General features: G+C 37.3%; 2 protein-coding genes across 3 annotated transcripts; one reads left to right on the top strand and one right to left on the bottom strand.

Moving 5' to 3' along the window:
• The first annotated feature begins 1,844 nt into the window (after window positions 1-1,844).
• Window positions 1,845-16,932, top strand: LOC122419449 (F-box/LRR-repeat protein 16). Of its 2 annotated transcripts, XM_043434004.1 has the most exons (8): window positions 1,845-2,608; window positions 2,974-3,293; window positions 8,727-9,091; window positions 9,321-9,614; window positions 10,211-10,502; window positions 11,248-11,443; window positions 12,949-13,097; window positions 13,309-16,932. In XM_043434004.1, the coding sequence occupies exons 2-8, from the start codon at window positions 3,197-3,199 to the stop codon at window positions 13,455-13,457; spliced, it is 1,542 nt and encodes a 513-aa protein (XP_043289939.1). In that variant the 5' UTR covers window positions 1,845-2,608; window positions 2,974-3,196; the 3' UTR covers window positions 13,458-16,932. The 2 variants fall into 2 exon arrangements, with proteins under 2 accessions (XP_043289939.1, XP_043289938.1); XM_043434003.1 differs by having other exon boundaries at window positions 1,845-3,293.
• A 25-nt stretch (window positions 16,933-16,957) lies between these two features.
• Window positions 16,958-18,573, bottom strand: Polr3H (RNA polymerase III subunit H). Its single transcript, XM_043434024.1, has 5 exons — window positions 18,368-18,573; window positions 17,893-18,076; window positions 17,517-17,657; window positions 17,331-17,455; window positions 16,958-17,252 (listed from the first exon to the last, which is right to left on the bottom strand). Exons 1-5 carry the CDS (start codon window positions 18,476-18,478, stop codon window positions 17,199-17,201), a joined length of 615 nt encoding a protein of 204 aa, XP_043289959.1. The 5' UTR covers window positions 18,479-18,573; the 3' UTR covers window positions 16,958-17,198.
• Window positions 18,574-22,519: the final 3,946 nt, after the last annotated feature.

Raw genomic sequence — 22,519 nt, 5'->3', positions numbered from 1 at the left:
GGCTGGTAGCACCTCGCAGACCCTTTCAAATAAGTTTCGAATGATTTGTCGTTGCCCGTTTAGACGCCCACGAAGAAGCGGCGACGAAGCGACAAACGCATGGCGATAAATGATGTCGCGTCCAACACGTGGCCGATGTTTTTGGAGCGTGTTTGTGTAATCGTCGCTTACTTTTGCTCCTCTTGGATCGGAACACTTAAACCCTCGTAAATCTCTTCGGACTTTGCCTCACGCTCTTTCATTTCCGGGGGAAAAAGTAAATCAATTTTCACTTTATATTTCAATGAAGAATATTATTTATTCGACAATTTCACTACTTTTATAGCCACATCGACACGACTATTTTACTTTGTGAAATAAATATCAATCGAGTCATTTCAGATCCATTTTAGATTGAGTCACGAGCCACTGTCTTCACGTGACACGTTTTCATTTTTTCGTTGATCGTTATTTTTACAAACAATTTAATGGTACTTTGATAGAACGAGCTTTGTTTATTGTTTCAGTATCTTATACGGTAACGAAACGTGCAATTATCGACGAATAGTCTGGAATCAAAAGTCGATTGATACACTGAATACCAGAAAATACTTCCTGATAATTACTCCAAATTGTAGTCGCCGTTACAAAAAAAAAAAAAAAAAAAAAAAAAAACATTGAAAAATTCGTCAATTATGACGATACATGAAAAATGATGCAAAGATAATTCGAAAAAATGAGAAACATCAAAAAAATCATTTGAAATGAGAAATATAAAAACTGCTTCAAAAACCCTTGTACTCGAGAAATTCCCAAATCATTATTTTATTATATTTTTCAAATTTGTCGGTGTATATGCACAAAATCGATAGGTCGGAAAATTGATCGTCCTTCTAACAATACCCGTAATCTCTCCACCGTCGTCAAAGCTGTTTGGCCATTAAGCCGATTCCAATCTGCTTCCTATTTTGCGTTTATTAATGATCATTGTTATAACGATAAAACTATCAATTAGTAGAATATCGAGGAATTTGAAAAAATCATGTGAATGTCAAAAACGTGACAACTTTCGACGATTCTGTAAAGAGAAGGAGGGAGCTGAAAAGAGCTGAAGAAAAATGTACACAAATGAGAGCCTAAAAAAAATGTTTGTATTTTCTCTTTTATTTCAAAATTCACAAATGAGGCTTTTCATAAAATCCGGATCAGTCACCCCCCACGATATATTTCGACATTAGTTTTTCATCGCTTCGTAATCTCCACAACAAAGGGGACACGACGCTCAAAACTCGATGAGATTTTAGTGATCATTATCATTTCGATTGTTCCAGAATATTCCATTATCTCGTGACCCACGTCCCCGAGTGAACGGACGGTCGGTTCCTTACTTCCATTTCTTCCTATTTCTTCAATGATAATCCCTGTATACATTGACAAAAAATAATGGCATTATTGATTGCGTTAACATGTACATTTTAGTCCATTTGAAAAATACTCTAATCATAATTGATTTAAATTCTCCCCGGACGACCCTACACCGAATCGGTCCCTGGAAAAAATATTTGCGCAAATATAGCTCGTCGCTGAGGTTGCGAAAAAAGGTTTCGACTAAATCTCATCGGATGGGGGTCGCGGACCTATCCGTTTGGTTCAAGAACGTTGAAATGAATGTACATATTTGTGTACATACGTAATATGGCTTGTCATGCACATAGCTACATACGGCGCTCACAGATTTCCCACGCCGTCGCTCTTTGCCCGTGCATGCACGAGGCTAAAGAGAGGGGATGAGAGACGTCGAGTTAGTGGAGCCCAATATCGATTCAGTCGCGGTGAAACCACCCCCGGTGTGCGTGCGGCTTTGCAACCCTCCTGCATAAATACGGATGAGGGTGGCAGAGAAAAAGAGATATTATTATCATTGTTAATATTATTATTATTATTATTATTATTATTTAAATAATGATACGTGCATTAATAACGAGGAAAAAGATCGTAAGAAAAACGCGGCAAAATTGTTTTTCATGTTGGTGAATTTTCGTTTTTTACTTCAGTGCATGAAAAGTGGATGAGGTTATTAGAGGGACTGAGGTTGTGTTTGAACCCTCGGAGCAAGTGAGACGGAAATGAATGGGGTTTAAAGGCTCTGGTTTTCCATAGAGAAAAGCGTATAATAAAAGCTTTCCTATACACATACGAATATTTATCCCTCATCGCGGCGGACAAAATGATGGAGGTATTTTGTAACCCTTATTGAGGAGGATTTCAGTGCGCGACTCAGCTGCCAGGTTGAACAGGAAAATATTTACGGTTGATGTCGGTCGAATAGCGGAAAAGAAAATATAAACGATCGACGGTTGTGTTTTTATTTGGCATCTTATTTTTATTACACATTCCAAGTAAGCTCTCTGTGTGATTGTGCTCAGTTGACGCTGATTTCAGTGCAGTGCCAGGTCGTAGTGTGGTTTCGTCGAACCAATCCTGTGCACGGGGTGACCGAACAACGCTCATCTATACATTTAGTATTGATTCGCCCTGGTGGCACTCGCTCTTTCTCCTTATTCTCTCATGTGTATTTTTATTTGTTGTCGTTGATTCGACGAAATACTCTACTGTATCAAATTACGAGGTAACACCCTAACGTGAGAGGAATAAAATAAGCGAAAAATCCGTGCTCGAATGGGGAAAATACAAAGTGGGAATCCTTGCGTTCGAAACAATGAGAAGAAACAACGAGTTATTCCGTACGATCGTTTTTATACTGCAATAACTCGCAGTTTCTGATCACTCGAGTTTTTGATTAAAACCTTAACTAGTGACGAAAGCTATATCGGAAAATAGCGTTCAATACAGTTCGAGTTTCGGGGATATCGTTTAATTTGGACCGATCTAAAATATGAGGCGGCTCGAACGATCACAAGTCGAGCTTGTGTCCCGGTTATGAAGTAAGCTCATTTATCAATTATTTATCAATTCTCGTATTTGATTTTTGAGACTTAATGGTGCCGTTGAGGAAAGAGGTTGATCACGGGCTTGCGGAAGTACTCGTGACGGTTTTAGTGGTGCAACATAACGCCAGCGAACAAAAGGGTTGAGCGGGTCAGAAGAAAGAACGAGAGAGTAAGAGAGCGAAGTCGTCCCCCTGCCTTGCTTCGCGAATGCTCGAAGCACTCGAAAGCTGAGGAATCAAGCAGTGTCGAGAACCAACGAAATTATTATGTCTTCAATATCGGCTCAGGGCGTCGTCGAAAGGGCCAGCGCCGAATTGACTAAGAGAATCAATGGACTTGGACTCCGTGCATCGAAACATCATGGTAAGCGATAACATCACAATTTCAAATTATTAAATAATTACTTTAGTAAAAAATGATCGCTCGAGCCTCCGATCTCGAATTTCCGTCACGAAATCTCTAGATGCGATGCGATCTGCTCAGCTTTTATCTAAGATTTCTCAACGAGAAGAAGAGTTTTTCGGTCATTTCAATTGCGAAAAAATATATTTTCGTCATTCTATATGATAATTGTAATATTCTTGTCGTCGATATTTCAACTGGAACTTCAACTAGAAGAAAGAAAAATGACAAGAGCGTGTAAAATACTGTAAAACACATGATGTTGATAAACTGAGGGAGATTTTCAAAGACAGTGAGAACAATGTCGACAACGTCGTCAAGTGGAGGGGGGGGGGGGGGGAAGTAGGTAGAAAGGTTGGATTGGTGTCACAAAAGAAAAAAAATATTGCACAAAGGGCTGCCTCATCGATGTTTCAAGACTCAAGCAATTTACACGAGGAAATTATCGATAATTTATCGAAAGAAAGATATTTAGAGTAGAAACTTGTGATACCCATTCGTTTCGTTGATTAGATTGATCGTCCTGAAAATTCTATTCCGACAATATAATCGTTGACAACGTTTCTATTTTAACGACAATGGAGAACGAGTCTCGACGTAAAGAGTGGAAAGAAGCACATACACGCCTGTTCGTAAACAACAAATATATGTCGAATCCTCGAAATATAACCTCTAACGTTCGTCCGCAGTTCTAATCGTTCCGAGCGATCTCTATTGAAATACAGCACAGTGGGGTAAATTTAACATTTACTAATGAAAAAATAACGATGTAGGTTTGCGAAAAATCGATTTTTCTATACAGACGGTAAAAAATCGTGTAAATATCCTTGCAGCATGTACTCTTGAAAGCATCGCGGTAAAAAAAAACGTTGAGCAGTGTCGTCACGGAGAGAAAAATACGAGTGAAAATCGAAGGAAAATAATGAGGATAAAAATGGGTCCTTTGTTAGCCACATCTGGAGGTGAAATCTTCAATATATATATCCGAGTTGCCGAAAAATGAGAACAAAAGCATCGTAGCCGCTGCAAATTTCGGATTCTTTGTTATCGAACATTGGAACGAACCACATTTCGGAATCGGGAATCATTTTGTATCGATTATTTTCGTTGCTTTCCTCAATATATTTTTTATCGATGACGCTCTGCACATTGAATTCATCCGGTCACGTTCTTTGATATAAATCTCCGATATAATAATGCTCGCGGTGTATTATTTCCCATCGGATTTTTAATCCTCGACATATTTCAACCCAATTTTTAATTCACAAATACATCATTTGAGAAAGGAGCGACACTGATGCTCGAAATGACTGATTTTTTGCTCAACTACTTTTTATTTTGAATTTCGGCTAATATAACCTCAAATTTACACTTTTTACTTATATTTTTTCACATCGAGTCTACCAGCTTACTGTTTCCGTTGAAAATGATCATCTTACGTCAAAGATTTGCACGACAATGAGCGAAGGAAGTGATTCGCTCGTGAGGTATCGACGGTGGCTATTGTAACTGCAGTGGAATCGATAAAAGCCACCTATTTAACCAATTCCCATCAGATGAGGACAATGCGTAATCCTCCAATTCTTCTCAAATTTCAAGCATTGTTCCTCATGCCTTTTTTGCCACCGTTATATCGAAGCTCTCTCCGAGTTTCTGTTCATTTTTAGGGCGATCTATTAAAACTGCATACATTCAGTAATGGAATAGAATTTTTTTTCGATTTATCATCCTCGACGCTCTTCGATCGATACAGGCACACGAAGGAACGGAAAGATTTAAATCTTTTTATTGTTCGTGGATTTAGGGATCACATTATCGCGACGGAATTTCTCTTTCTATTTTTTTGCTGAGCCAGAATGTAGGTTACGATATTCCATGATTTTAACGACGCTGAAGTTTCCAACGTTGGAGTCCAACGAAATGAACGATAAAAAGTTTGTAATTCACAAATTTGTTATTTCACGAATCGTTGGTGCAGCTTGAAAAACTACGAATCGCAAATTTGGCAGGGAACAAAATAGGAGAATTACTGAAATTATTGGAGAGTTTTTTTCGATCATTTCGTTGGACTCCAACGTTGGAAACTTCAGCGTCATTGATTTTATCGAGCCCTTCAAACGGCATGTTTGGAGAGAAAGCTCGTGAGATGAATCTCAAATCGAAATGTCACGAGCGAAAAAACGTTTTTCTTTACACACTCGAGATAAAAACTGCAATAAATTTCGATATATTTCAGTCAAAGTCTTATTGAAAGTGTGAAAAAGTGGAAAACGAGAACAATCGACGACACCCTGAAGTTTGCAACGTTACAGTCCAACGAAATGAACGAAATTCATTCGTAATTCATCAATTTTTTATCTTACCAAGGTGTGCAAGTTGAAAAACTACGAGCTGCGAATTCGGTAGGAAACGAAATTGGAGAATTACTGGAATCATTGGAGAGTTTTTCTAAATCATTTTGTTGGACTTCAACGTTGCGAACGTTCCATTATTTTATCGAAGAATATTAAACAATCTCGAAATCACTCTCGCCCCCCCTTTTTGTACCCCGAAAATTTGTAAATTTTCTAACAGTGTATCGCATAACGAGAATTTCGGGGTGTTCCATTTTCCTATGCCTGTATATCAGTCCGAAATCTTTCAAGACAGTTTGCAGACATTCGTCCGAGTGGTCTCTTTCGTGCGTATATTATCCGCGGAAATTGGAACGTCGCCAATTTTCTTGGTGTGGTTCACTACGAAATCTCTCTCGAATCGTACAAATGTTTGATTTTTTTTCTCTCTCTCTCTCTCTTTTCCTTTCATTTTCATTAGCTTTCTGCGCTTGCAATTAGCTGCGTCTTTATATATTGCACGGTATTGCGAACGAATTTGCAATTTGTACGCGTCATTATTCGTTCTTCTGCGATATGTAGTGTTCTCACCGGGGCGCGAACAAGCGCATTTGAACGAGTGGACAAATCGTCGCGTTTGACAGCACATCAATTTTTACCATTACTGCGCGCATGGCAATGCGCCAGGTAAAGAGTAAATTGCGTAAAATACCGAGGCTCGTAACTGAAATAAAATAAATTTAATAGAATTTCATTAATCGCGTGTGATTACGAGTTATAACGACCATTTTTTCTCACGGTTGAAAGCTCGTTTTGCCTATCATTGAGGAAGGCACATTAAACCATGAAATAAATGTTTTCGAGTATACAGCAGATGACGCAATTGGAGTGACACGAATAAGCGAGGAATACTAAAGGCCTCGGGAGCTATTAATGCAATATAAATTGTATTATATTGCTTTAACTCTATAGGCGCATCAATAAAACGTAATAAAAGGAATGGAATTCCAGCTCCGATGCTTCGGTGGGCTTGAATTGACGCTTTGTCAGATGACCGTATACCCCGCGAGTTCATTGTTTGAATTATATTGCTGTCCGACACAATGTGTCTCCGTCAATAGTCCCTCTCTCTCTCTCTCTCTCTCTCTCTCCCTCCCTCCCTCTCGCTCTCCGATACGAATTTAGACACAAAGATGTACTCCGTTTTCTTGGGATACTATTCGATTATACCTCACCATTTCTGGGGTTTAAAGATTTTCATTTTTTCAAATCGGCTTTTATTTATTCTTGCTTCAAATATTTATTTCCGTCGTTCATTTTGCCATGATTAATATTTTTTTTTTTATGTTTTTCCATACACTTTCACATTCTGATATTTCATAGAGCAATAGTTCGTTGGAGTATGTCAAAGAGCAATCGTAGTTCTATTGCTGATCGATGAATCCAGTCGTATGAATATGAATATCTTTTGCGGTGGCACGACGACGTCTAATTGAAAATAATTGCGTTCGGATTATTTGTACGATGCTATCAATAGTGTGCTCAATAAAGATTACGATTCAATATGTTCGGAATGGAAAGTTTGATATTCGTGAAGAGCCTTCATCGAGTTTTGCACTTTGAAAATTTAGAGGCTTAGAGGCTTAGAAAATTATAAATTGTACTCTGAAAATTAGAGTTCCAACGAAATGAAGGAAAAAATATTTTTAATTAATCTATTTTTTATTTCACGTTGGTCGAAAATGTTGGTCGAAAAACTACAAATTTCAGATTCGGCAGGAATGAAAATTGGAGATTTACTGAAATTATTAGAGAATTTTTTTAGATCATTTTGCTGGACTCCAACGTTGTAAGCTTCAGCGTCGTGGATTATTTCAATTGAGAGATTGGTGAATATTCGAATGGAGGAACTGAGAAATAAGTTCGTTGGGATAAGCTTGGGTGGGGATCAAATGTTGGAATGACTAAAATTTCGAACAGCTAAAATCTCGAGTTTATAAACTTCGAATGATAATATGGAGACAGATAAATTCGCCTAGAGCTTTGAACGCCGAAAATAAATAAAGCAGAACCTGCAAGGTTCGGAGCACGTTTACATGGAAAATAGAATGTAACAATCGCCCATAGGACGATGACTAAAATATCGATTTTTCGAAAATTCGACCATCACTCTTTCGATTCATAAATTACTGCAGTCAGCGATACTGTGAAAATTCACAATTTTGAAATTATAATAACGAAAGACCAAATATTACTGAGGTCGAAATACTGAAACACTAAAAAGTCGAACAGTCAAAATAGCGAAACGTTAGAAAGTCGATCGATCAAAATAAAGAAATGCAGTGGAGCTCCAAATACACGCGTCCCACTCACTCACTTACTCAGACCGGTGATCTCCAATTTTAAACATGGCCATTTTGACTTTCGCCTTTTCGAGCCATCGCTATTCCGCATATCTAAGTTTTATAGGCTCGAAAAATTCACTTTCGATTTTTTGCTACTCTATATTCTGGTCTGTCTGTAAAACAATTACTCTACATTTTGAATTCGAAAATATGAACTTTTGACATTCGGATGGTCTGTTAAAATTGCATTCGAAATGAAAACTATTGAAATATATATTTTCGGGTAAATACGAATTCAAAGAAGGAATTTTTGATTAAACACACAATCTGCTGAATAGTCAATCGGGAATAAGAATTTCGAATTATTTATTTTTCTCCAAACTGATATGACAACTTTAAAAATTTCGAAATATCGACCGTTCTACAATTCAGTTATTCGACATATTCAACACCACCCATAAGTTTTCTCGATCGATTTCAATGGGAATTAAGAATAAAGTTGAGGAATTTGGGAATTGAGGAATGTTAAAAATAATTAATAAATTAATGAGGATCTACATTTTTTAATGGCCACTCCAAATTCTCGGATCCAAGGCTTCCTGGTATCTGATGTGACTCCTCGAATGTTTTGAACGCGTTTGTTCACAGATTAATGGCAAATGAAAACGAAAATTTGAATCTTTCTGAGAGTGTTAATTGATTTTGTTTTATTGCAGGAGGCGGAAAGGCAAGTGTCATGGAGCGCGTCACAAACGTATTTTGCGGGGGTGGAGCTGTCGCGTATACGAATTTGCAGAGCGCCAATAACGCGAACCCAACGCCCGAAAAACCGAGTAGAAGCGTTCAGATGCCTGGCAACAATACTGTTAACGCTGGTAACAATAAGAGCATAAACAGCGCAGGCAATGCGACATCGCGAGGAAGAATATCTAGGAACAGAATGAAAAATGTGCCACTGGCGAGCGGTGGCACGGGGGGATATTTTCCACCCTCCTCTTGGGAACATCTCATGAGCGACGACAATTTTTTGAGCCGTTTTTTCCTATACTTCAATGCGAATGACAGAAGGATTCTCGCTCAGGTTGATATTTTTATCATTACCTAAAACATTTCAAAAGGTTCAAAATGATATCCTGAATTTTTATGTGTCGTACGTTCAATTTCCCTCTGGTTAGTCTTTCAATTCGAAGAATCCTTTTTACGGTCCTTTGAAAAAAATCTTGATTAACAATGTTATTGTCACTAAAAACGTAGAATTAAGGAGGATACGTAAGAGGAGCATTGATGGAACATTAAAAACGTTGTTGCAGGTGTGTGCACGGTGGAGAGATGTTTTGTACGCTCGGCCAAGATTCTGGGCTGGTCTGGTACCGGTGGTCAAATGTCGCGAAGCTCGTGCTATGGCCGCAGGCTCCAGGACAAGACTCTACGCTTCGCTCGTTAGACGGGGCTTTCATTCTCTCGTTCTCGAGGGTGCCGCTGACGAGGATATACCAGAGCTTACTCACAGTTTTCCACTTGCTCAGCGGCACGTGCACTCGCTTTCTTTGAGAGGCTGCGTCGTCACCGATCGAGGACTCGAAGCCCTTCTCGATCATCTTCAGGTCGATAGTTTTCCCCACTTATATCATTCGTCAGCAGCGACATGAGTGTATAAAGTATTTGAAAGAGGCGGCTCGCGTGATCGAAAGAAACGTTTCTTTGAGCGATACATCTGTGCCAATGTCAGAATACCAAAAATCTTGTTCGCTTCGCTGGCTCGTGGCCATTCAAAATCACTATTGCAGATGGACAATTTATAAATCGGTCAGAAGACTTTGTAGCATTGTGAATAGAATTATTTTTCTATTTGACGTTTTTAAGAATGAAAGTGTGAGGTTTTAGAATAGAGAGAAACATTGAGGAAGTTCATTTCTTCCAAGTGCCGGGCTCAATAGTCCCAAAACCATAGTCAACGACAACGAATTATTTTGTTTTCCATTTACGTAACTCTCATTGCTATTTTTCATAACGATAACGTTGATTAACATCCCGAGATATTTTTTATGAATCTTTCGTACTTTAACAACGAAAAAACACTTTGAATAAATGTTTTAGAAAGTGAATGTTGACTCTGGAAAGCTTGTAATTTTTAAGGACTATCGAAGCATTGTCTTCGCATGAATTGTTCACGGAGATTATAAATTTCCATTATTTTTAGGCACTTTTTGAGCTCGAATTGGCGAGTTGTAACGAGATAACGGAAGCCGGACTGTGGGCATGTCTAACACCGAGGATAGTATCGCTGTCACTTTCGGACTGTATAAACGTGGCGGACGAAGCGGTTGGCGCAGTGGCACAATTGTTGCCGAGTCTCTACGAATTTTCGTTGCAGGCTTATCACGTTACGGATGCAGCTCTCGGTTATTTTAGCGCAAAACAGAGTAGCTCGTTGAGTATCCTGAGGCTTCAATCCTGCTGGGAACTGACGAATCACGGGGTTGTCAATATAGGTGAGCCTCTATTTCCATTTTATTGAATATGAATCCACTTTTTAGGAATAATTCTATCGCGAACAACCCTAAAGATTCGAGAATCTCGGCGCAGGCGAATATAAAAAGAATCGTGGAATGAGTTTTCTGATAAGTGAGAGCCATTAAATTGAGCAAAAAACACTTTTGTAAATCCCAAAAGAATTTTGAGCTTGAACCAGGACCATTCGACCTCAATTTTTTCTCAAAATCGCACATGCCATTAAACTTTTCATTAACATCGTTTTCAGTTGAATTTGAAAGACTTGAATGACGGTTCCAACGATCTGGATCGAAGTCCGCGATACTGAAAATGATTGCACGTAAATAAGACGTAATTGCAACTTGATCATCCGTAAGGAAACATTTAACAAGTGGAAATAGAAGGAGTAGCACGAGTTCGGAGTCGACTCGTATTCAAAAATTCATCACCAAATGAAGAAACGTCTCGATTCGCGATCATTGTATCCCCTTCATGTGTAAATCCAGCACACCTTGAATTAAATATAGATAGTAATCGTAGAAGGCTTTATTTAGACTGGGGATGAGCTGTCACCGCGGATTTGTCTCTTCCTCGTCGACGCGAAATCTCTCTTGTTACTCTATAGCTCTTCCACATCAGGCACTTGAGTTTCCATCGTTTTATTTATACCGTTCGACCACCGTTCATCTTTTGTGCTAGACTTCTTACAAGCTTTCGCTAATCTTATTTACTTCGATATTCCAGTCCATTCTTTGCCCAATTTGACGGTTCTCTCGCTGTCTGGGTGCAGTAAAGTGACGGATGACGGTGTAGAGCTCATTGCCGAAAATCTACCGAGACTTCGATCTCTCGATCTTAGCTGGTGCCCGAGGATAACCGATGCTGCACTCGAATACATCGCTTGCGATCTCAATCATCTCGAGGAACTTACATTAGACAGGTAACGAATGAATTCTTTTATGCACTTGAAAAAAAAGATTCGACAATTACCGCAGACTCGATATGAATGTTTTCGAATAATTTCGAGTATTGTTTGTCCCCAAGATTTTGAGATCGATGGCTGTTCATTGATGAAAGCGATAAACTTTTCCATTGATTTTTTCGAATGTTCGTTAAATCGTGTCTTCGTTTTCGAGCCTTGAATTACGCCGGATCAATATCGTCGTTCGAGTTGTAGATAACAAAGACAATGTAATTTGTAAGTCACAGATTTATCACGTTCAGCGCGTATCCTTTTCAGGAGCATTGCCAAAAATGCGAAATGCAAATGCTGCCAGAAATTCAGTTCTAAAATATTTTCACAATCTCAATCTTACCATTACGAGTTTGACATTAACGGGAAAGCTCACGTCACAACAATCACGTTCGATAAATCAGCCTCGTGAGATTGAGGATTAGAGAAGATTAAGTCGTTTCGCAGTTGTGGAAATGCCAAAAGAACACTTTACTGATATTCTGCCGAAAGATTCATAGAATTCGTTTATTTTTGTACTCTTATGAAAATACCTTTGTTGTGTATAGAATTTATCAAATAAGTTTTCTATTTAAAAATTCCATGGCTTCTGGAGGATAAAATGATTTTTTAAACAGTCACATGGGAAGCTTTGTGTCTCTGAATGATGTTGAGAAATTTCTCATCTACATCTCAGTAAACCCAACTTCATTCATGGTTGAGACAGGGAACAAACTATTAAATAAAAAATTTAAAAAAAAAAAAAAAAATTTTTTTTTAAATACCGTTGTTTGATGATTGAAAACTGCCCCCTCAATAAGATCAAAGAGCAACGTTTGCCAAGAGTTCCCTTCGAAATGATCTGGTAAAACTCAACGATAGTTACACAACAGATAAATTGAACGTCAAGAAATGTCGGGGGAACGAGAATGTGAGAATTTTTTTTTTCTCAGTCTCGAAAGTTTATAAGTATATGCACAAGAGGTAACAAGATCGAGCTGCTTCGTCGGCTTGTCGAAGATCGCGTTTTAGGCGTGAGCCAATTGAAACTTTGCCATGACAGCTAATCGAGCGTCCACCTTCGTCCCGAGGAATTCTATTCAACCGGCAAGAAGCGGAGGGTACAATTTAATTTCACCGTTGATGGACCAAGAACCGGTACAACGAGCGATTTCTTATGTTCATTTTTTTATTCCTCATTCAAATATACTCAGGTGACCAACGATCTTGTCCGGGAGGCCATTCTCGTTCAGATTTCCCTTTTATCATCGAAAAATTGCGTTTCAATACGCAATCAATTATATATATCGGTTGAATTTCCAAACTACGTTCGAAATAATATTGAATGAAAAGTAATGAATAAAAACACACCAAAATAATAATAAATGAGTATCATTATTTTATACTTGGAAGTGATTTAAACCCACATATTAAGATTTTGTATCATTCGAGACTGATGTTTGTCTTTTCTCTGATTATATTTTTTTTTCTAGGTGTGTCCATGTAACTGATATCGGAGTTGGCTACATATCGACCATGGGTTCTCTCAGCGCATTATTTTTACGGTGGTGTTCACAGTTACGAGATTTTGGGTTGCAGCATCTCTGTGGAATGAGATCCCTTCAAGTTTTGTCTGTGGCCGGTAAACAATTATTTTATTGTTCCATCCTTTTTATCTATCATGAAATATTGGTTCATAACATTTACCCATAAACGAGATCATCAAGGCAAAAGTCTAAAATACGAAAACTCAAATCGTTCCAGTATATTTTCATAATTTTTGAACATCAATAATCATCCATAAAAAACTGAAAAAGTATTAAAATATCGTTAAATTTTTCATGGTTTTTCAGGCTGTCCATTACTAACGAGCAGTGGCTTATCGAGTCTAATCCAACTTCGTCATCTCCACGAGCTTGAATTGACAAACTGTCCGGGTACTTCGCGCGAATTGTTCGATTATCTTCGGGAGCATTTGCCTCGTTGCCTCGTAATAGAGTGAGAGAGAACCACAGCTGAGATCAAATTTTCCACTATAGTCGTGAGGTATCCATCAGATACGGGAGAAAGATAGAAACAAAACGAATAATCTCTTCGGATGAAGAAAACAACAGAAAAAAAGAAGAAAATTGCTCGCAAACGAAAAACGATAGTCGGGTTTTAATAAACTTCCGAGAATTTTCACTTTTTACGGCAAGTCCCGGATACATTTTTAGTTCCCGCGCAACCCCGTAAAATCCTCGATTAAACTGATTAATTGAGGGAGAAATAATTGCTCTTACGTTTTTACACTTTCACGCATTTTTCCGCATGTAAAAGAGAGCAACAGCTTCGTTAAAGCAAACATTGAAAAAGCAAAAAAAGTAAAAAGTGCACTAGAAGTATTACGCGCGCATGTAGAGCTTAACATTTGCGCGAGTATGGCAAAATGAAATGTGGAAATAGAAAGGTGGACAAGAAAAAAAATATCGTATAACTAGTGGTTATACCGCCGAAAAGGCGAGTCGCGTTTTAATAACGATATTATACTGTTGTACCGTATACGAGAAAGAACAAACCAAAAGAGATAATGATCGCGACAGACACGCCGGTTAGGACTGTGATAAATTTTTAATATACGTTCATTTTTCTCAATTCGTTTAAAAAAGATTCAAAGGGATTAAGGCAGTAAAGATCATCAATACAAACGAACGTAAAACAGAGAATGGAATATGAGGTTTTCATAGTGGAAATAGCTTCATCGTTCATTTTTCAGTCGTGTTACATGCTATTTATGCCGATGCAATTTCATTTGTACTCTAGCGCTACTTTTGTCGTTGGTTACGTACATTACGTTATGTACGTTACGTACATAGAAGTAACGTTTCACAGAGCATTCGAGTACAATTAAATGACATTAATGCTACAACATTATTTGTAAAAATCGACAAACACATCGTTTTTTATTTTGCATCAAAGCCAAAGTACTTGAACCCTCCCTTATACCGCAGTATGAGCAAAACAACACTTTTTTTAAAGTATACATTTTATTCATCAACAACCATGAAATGGTAGTAACTAATGCATTTCGGAATTTTCATAGAAATGCTTTCAACGTTTCACCGAACTTATTCGATTGAATTGATTCAATTCAAGACACTTTTAACCGCAATAAAAGCTTCCGAAGTTCATTATAAAATTGACTTTTTTTAGCGGCACATACGACAGAGGTTGAAAGCGGATTTGAACGTTTTCGGTGAACTTTTAATTCGAGAATTTATCTCATACTCGTTCGGATATGATTTGAGCGTTCTGAACAATTGGTTTTTAAGAATGCCCTCACGTGAACGATATGCATATTTACTCTACGACGATTTAAGTTGAATATGCACTTTAATTAAGGGAGAATTCGTATTTGACAGAATGAAAAAAAAGCGGCAGCAATAAGTAAAACCAGGATTCTCGTTTTTCAATCACTGGCAAATTGGTGAAAATTCTCTTTTCCAAGCGCAAACGCGCTCTCGTTGGTCGAAGCTTTACCATTTCCAATAGAAAACTATAGCGTCGCGGTTACGTAGATCAGCTCGCACGAATGTACTCGAGAATTTGAGACGAAGATAAAAATGCGGTCACAAGGACGTGTTTTAACTGCGCAAGAAAAAATGAAACATTGCTTACATCGTTGAAGTACGAAAAGCCAAGTTGTCTTGACGTTTTCCCAAATTTTCTCCTCACGAATCCATATTCAAAAAGCAAATGAAGAAATAATACTTTTATCAGTTCGTTATGGTTTGCACGAAGTGTAATCCTCCAATTATGTAGGAGAAAATATGGACGCGAAATCGTCATCGACTGAACGTGTATCTTCACGTCGTCTCAAATAGCGAGAATTCGGCCCTTAAAACCCTTTGGAATGCTAGTCACACTTTGCTTTATAGATAACTGATAAAGAATGAAATAACAAAAGATCTATTGAAATAAATCTATATCTACCCTGGCGGGCCTGTGGAGGCCACAAAAAATATGAACAAAAATAAAAAAAAAGGAAAACATTCCACGTCGTACCTAAGAAAATTGAAAAGAAGTCACACCGTGCGATCCGACAATTGTTATGTTATGTGTCGTGCTGTTCAAAACTCCCTCCAGTCTCGATAAATGTGAAGAACGATTACGCGAATCATTGACTCTAAAGCGAGATAGGAGTAACGAATATTACCATTTTCAAATTGTATTAGATATCGTCATTTTACACCTTCATAAATTATTGTACACTCTCGCAGAACACACTCATATTACAAATATTATTGTGTCTTTGCTTTTGAGACGGTTCGGTCGGATTCCAATCAAATGATTCCTCGCTTCATTCACTTGAGAATAACACTCGGGGACCTGCTCTCATTTCTTCTTCGTTTTTTTATAATTCTTGCATCGAAAAACAAATTTTCTTGAATTTATATTTTAATGGGGACTGGCGGTGTCAATTGATCATCCGGACTTTCTCAAAACACAGAAAAACAAGAAAAATGATAAAATTCTGATAGCTCGTTTTATCTCGATGTTATGTATACCTGTGTGGAGTTTAAAGAAAAAATTAAGAAAGAAGTAACATGGATCGATTCTTTCATCACGTTGTGTCTCATTTTTCCAAAAATATTCTTCTCATTATAATTCATCGTCGGTGTTGAATATCGTTGCAACAAAAATAACATTTCAGTAGAAAACAATTTTGATTGTGACCATTATTATCATCGTTATGATATTATTATATGAAAAAAACTAAAAAAAAAAAACAAAAAACAAAAAAATGAATAAACCAAAAAAATTGTGTGTCTGTGGTTTAGGAGCAGCCACTGTCGAATCGTGAATCCTATTGAAATCAAATTCTAAATCAATTCGAGCATAAAAATAATTCAAAATAGGTGAACGTTACTCCATCATTTTTCGTTCGAACTTGAGTTGTAAAAATTATTCAACCGAAATAAACATGCAAATGCGAAATTTGTATTCTAATATGCGATCTATTTAGAATTTGATTTCATTGTGTCAGCTATTGATAAGTAGCTATTGATTGGAACTCGTTGTTAATAATTTGAAATCCGCGAATCGTAACGAGACGGTAGAGTCGTTACACGATTTAATTATAAGCAGATTGATAAATATATATATATACATATATAGACACACACACGTGTATATATATATATATATACATTATATAAATATCGGATAATTTATTTGGATGAGTAATATTATTAATGATGTACGATAATTGCTGTATAATTTGTACGATAGAAACTTGGATAGTCAATCACTGTAATTTTTACGAAATGCTGAAAAAAAAGAAAAACCCTAGAATATGTATTTATTATTCTTCTTACAAATTCATTTATTAATGGTTCGTTTTGTTTACCGCGTAATATGTCCTCGTACGTTCTGAGCCCGCAGGGTATTTTTTGTATATATTGTACAAATAATAATAACACCAAATAATTGACGAATTTTGATGAAACACGAATCCCTCGATTTTTGTTTGATGTGTAAGGTTGAGATTTATTCGCATAACACGTAAAAAATATTACAAAAAATCGTGTTTTTACTTGGAGAGAGAGCGGACATAAAGTCCTCTTGTGAATTTCAAAGGATGAAGATTGAAATAATGCATACTTGATTCCACGACCTTTTTACATTGCAAATTCGAACCATTGAGAAAACTATTTTCCACGATTCAAAAAGTTTGATGCCAAAATTTTGTGCTAGTGAGATCTCAGGTATTTTCCCACCACGTCAGCAAGCCTAAACCAGGCTCATCGATTGCGGCCTATAACGAAATGTTCGTATCTATGATAGTTATAATTTCAATTAATTCTCAATCTTCCGAGTAATTTTTGTTACTTGCCCCCAAAGTGTAAGGCGAGATTCCTTTAGTATCTGGTTTTTCCACACTTTCTCCAACAACAGCCGGACCTGTTGGCAGAGTTTCCACAAAAGCTTCACTCACCACACGAAACCGTATGACTTCGCCTAAAAACAGAACAGTATTTCAGATGATTTTTTATACTTCTTAATTGTTTTTATTAGATACCTGCATCCATGAAAAGGTCATGCTTTTCTCCATCTCCAGTATCATATTCCCACACCCACGCTTGCTCTGTTTGATCAAATCTTGAGGGGTGTTGGAGTTTGTGAGGAGGAATAATGATGTCCTCGAAAAATCCTAGTGTCACTGTAACACGGCAATAATTGTTACTTCTAAATATTCTATTTTGTATGAAAAATTAGTTGTATCCCAGAATTTGATTGATACATTTATTTTTACGCATTTCCTCCTGGCATAACCAAAATATTTATTTCTTAGTGAATCCAAATTTTAGTATCATAGAAAATTTAGGCACAAAGTTGTTTTGCAAAAATTTGAAACATCTCTGAAAAGATACGAGTTACAAACTCTTTTAGAATACCATGTACTCCATCTGCACTGCAACTCCGTATTTTCCCGAGAAGTATTTCCTCCATGAAAGGACGGAATACAATGAAACGAAAAATAACTTTTGTGTGAGACGATCCATCACCAGGAAAAATATAAGATTCTTCAATTTTGGTGATATCATGGAGAGCAATACAAAGTCCCACATTCAAATATACCTGCAAAAACCAATCCAAATTTAATGAATCCTTCTATTTTTATGAATTTTTGACGTTTTAAGTAAGAAGTCATATTTCGACACTCATTGAAACCCAAATAAACTCGATGAATAAGTGCGACAAAACATACACCCATAACCTCGAAATCATGAATTCAACCATTATAAAAATAGGCTACACCGAGGGAAAATTTGATGGTCGATAAATTGTTTTAACAATTTCTAAATACACTTCAGAATAACTTTTCATTACAGTTTTAGGTTAACACTTTTTGAAGTTGATAAATCATACCTTGTTAGCGAGTTTTCTATTCAATTCATCAGCAATAGCGTCATTTAATTTTCTTTTGAATTTCCATGGTGGTATTCTAACTACATCTTTCAATTCGGATAAAACAAACATTTTTTGAAGCAGACTGCATAAAAGCAGAAGTAGCAAAACTAGTAGCAGAGATACACGTGTTGTTATGGTGAGAGAGCTTTCGCAAAACACTTTTGCAACATATATCAGCTTATGGTTTACCTCCGTGAATTTGTCCGACTAATGGTAGATTTCTGATTTTTCAATTTCGTCATCTAATGCTGTATAGGCGGATTCCTGCGCTCACTTGTCGGTGATGGATCAAAATCGACGCTTGTCGGAAATTATTATATAGAAATGATAAAAGTTTAAAAAAAAAATTCATCTATTTTTCAATTTTGAGACAAAAATTTTAAAACACCTCATCAAAGCACTATAGGCGGGTTGTTCCAACTTCTAGGTAAGCCTATCTGACAGTTAAAGATCTACAAGTCAATGCTTTTACCCGCCAGATAAGCTGCCTAGAAGTTGGAACAACCCGCCGCCCTATATCCATTTGTGCGACGTTCAGCCGAATTTTGCCGGCTTTTGTAAGCAAGTATAAATTTCAAATCCTAATCAAAGCGAGATCGCTTATCAGTTACAAATTTTATTTAACTAAGATGTCGGATGAAGTTTTTTTAAATTGTAAAATATTTGATTGTTCAATATTACTTTTTAAAAATATTTTTCCAAATGAGCAGACACTTGAGGTACATTCTACTTGGACGCTGACAGCGTTTTCAACTTGGCGTTATAAACGCTACAAGCGTTTAGATGAGCGTTTAGAATTGTGTTCTTAACGCTTCCGACGTTCAAGTGGTTGTGGTTGAACGCATCCACAGAGAGAATCGTCTGTTATCTCTGTTATCGTACTACTGCTTGTTTCGCTGTCTTCACTTTTCGATGAATCCAGTGTTATTTCGTCGAGTAATGGCCGTTTTCTCCGACGCGGTTCAAACTCAGTTCAATTTTTTTCATATATAGTTTCGAAATAGGATGAAGCGAGTTTAAACTCAGATTAACGTTGGACAAAACGGGCATAACGCTGTCAGCGTCCAAGTAGAATGTACCCAAAAATTTAACCTAACATATCCGAGTCTAGTTCCAAATATGTTAACACAGATGTGGCTACGGTCGTTTTCTTCGATAAAGCAAAAAGATACGACGACAGAGATTCTCAACTTTGTTGACAGTCGAGTAAAGGTAGACACATTTACATCTTTACTAGAAACGCTAGAAACATTTCAACCAAAATTTGATTGCACAACTACCACATATCAACTCTGCAGAACATTCTATTCGTAAATCTATAAATCGCAACGACTGTATCATGAAAATAAATAATATGAAAATATTATATCTAACGGTTCATTATTTGAAAAAAATACTTCCACGAAATATCCAAACGTCATGCTGATACGTTCACGTGTTTTGATCATTCAATCGGCAGAATGTCTACAATTGTAATATGAAAATCATTTTTCATATTTTGACTCATATATAAAAAAAAAAATCGTTGGTGTAGTTACTCACGGTTACAGGAACGGGCCTCGATCTTCTTCCTACCTTTTTCTCCCGCGATCCTTGCGATCTCCGTTTTCCTCGACGATCCTCTCCCTCTCCGTCTTCCTCCACGATCCTTTCGCTCTCCCTCTGCCTCTACGATTCTCTTATCCTGCTCCATGGTTCTGATCATAAAGAACTTTCCACACATTTTCAACACACACTTTTCTTCCAATGTTTTTTCGTCCTCCCATGTTTGGAATTTATCATTTAACCTTTAACTTTTGTTATCATTTCACCGTATCGCAGAAAATCGTAATCGCGATTCATTATCACAAAGTTATATTTCCGCTGGTCTTTTTTTCGAGAACGAACTTGGGTTTTTATTCACCAAAAATTTAACTTTATACCGACGCGAGAGAAAAAATTCGTTATTTAATTGTACGACCGATTGAATACGAAAATTAACATAAACGAAAAAAAATATCCCTATTTTCAGGGAGGGCTCTTCTTTGCCTACTCTTCCCTAGGTTTTTTTCCCCAGAAACCCGTTTTTGCGCAAATGGATAAGCCAATATGTCGAGTAACAGAAACAATTGTAGTGACAAAACCTGTACCACCGTTTCATAGTGAATCGAGTGTGCCCGCGTGCGTGCACGCGTGGTCGGTTGCTCGCGTCCTATTGTTAGCATTTGATTAGTGAAAACTATTCGTAATGCTGTACATAGCTACGGTTATACGCCTTGCGTGCATTGCTTAGCGTGCAGCGTTTGCAACTCCGACTTATCTGCATGGAATCTTGCCTGCGCGACTTCAAAGTGATACAGAAACTGTATCGAGCTCGGAATTGTGTCAAACTATCCGCTATGGAGTAGATTTACTGACTGTCCGTCTTCGCTTGCCGACAACCCCATGGCTTTAGGACCGTGCGTTAGGTGCTTTGCTTTGCTTTGCGTTGCTCGGGGTATGCTTGCATCTTAGCTCGCTTGCGGACACGCGCGCGTGCGAGCATACACAAGACTCTCGAAGCTATATGTTACAGGCGTCACCAAACTCTTTCTGTTACTGGCCCTTGCCTCGATATTATTTTTCACGAATTACCAAAATTTTATCAATACTCATTCATGTGCAAATTTTGTAATAATAATAACATCGCGTGCGAGGACTTCCCTATCAGTTTATCTATAGTTGCGTCAAAAAAAGGAATCTCAGAAATTAAAGAAAAATAATGTATATTGACAAGGAGCGAATCATTATTTTTTATTAAATTTCAACTTTAATATTCGTTACGTTGTATTTTCGTGTCTTTTATCGATTCGCACGATCTTAAGTTCTTTTATTTTGTAATTTTAACTGTAAAAAATTAACTGTAAAAAATTACAATCATTGATAAAATTATGACCGCTACCAATTTTTATTGGTTTCTATTTTATTTGTTTATCGATTGATTGAAAAAAATTAAACGTAAAAAAATATTATTTTAGTCATTCAGGATAAAGTAGGATTCCACGCGTCGTATTTCGTGCCCCGTTTTCTCAATGCACTGGAATGTACAATGCGTAGCAATAACAGCGCGCCCACGTTCCACGCCAGTCCTCACCCTACGCCCGTCGGACGGTGAGTGAAGCGAAAAGCGAAACGTGTTGTGCCTCTCTCCTGTCTCCTGTCCAGCCCTCGGGCCGGAGCTCCCCCTCCCTGTGCGCGCCGAGCGGCGTGAGAGTGAAGCGAATCATGTTGCGCTTGCGCCTCTCCCCTGTCTCGAGCTCCGCCCGGTGTCCGCCCGTCTCCCCTCTCTCCCGCTGGCTGACCGAACGCCTCTATCCCCACTCCGCTCTGCTACTACGCTATAGCGAATAGTCCAAACACGACCAAGCGTAAACGCGTGAAACGTAAACACGTGAAGAACGAAAACAAACCGAACGAATTATCCAAAATCCATTCGTAAATATTCACCGATTAATTGCCATAGTTATCAATACACAAAATTGTATGTACCGAACCGTTGAATAAATTATGATCATCCATTAAAATTATACATTATTTGAGGCGCTCTAATATTTATATATTAAGGAGGGTGGCTACCGACGATACAATGTTGCCATGCTAAACCATGTTAAATACATTAAAAATTTCAAAATGATAAGAATTTAATCAAATTTGGTGAACATATTCTTTAGGGCCAAATTTGACAATACAAATATTTTAAGATTTTTCTTCTGTACAGTTATCGAGTAATTGATCATTAAAGTTCAAGTGTATAAGCATAGCGTTTCCATATATGTAGGTATATACATTCCGGGCATAAGAAATCTGCTTTAATGCGTAATTACTCGATAACTAAGCAGAAGAAAATTTTGAAAAAAATGGTGTCTTCGCACTTGATGTTGAAGAACATCATCACCAAATTTGATCAATTTCTTATCATTTTTACGAGTGTAGCCACCCTCCTTAAGGTATTTTTATCAAATTTTAATTAATATTTTTTTATTTTTAACCTGGAAAACTACTGCACCAAAAAAGTGATGTAGTGACGTAATATGATATAACATTTTTGGAGTAGAAATAAATATTTTCTGGTGGACATTTTTTAAATTGTTT

The sequence above is a fragment of the Venturia canescens genome, chromosome 1, assembly GCF_019457755.1.
Source record: "Venturia canescens isolate UGA chromosome 1, ASM1945775v1, whole genome shotgun sequence".
NCBI lineage: Eukaryota > Metazoa > Arthropoda > Insecta > Hymenoptera > Ichneumonidae > Venturia > Venturia canescens.
Note: the sequence above shows the minus strand (reverse complement) of the source record. Positions and strands in the feature narration are given on the sequence as shown.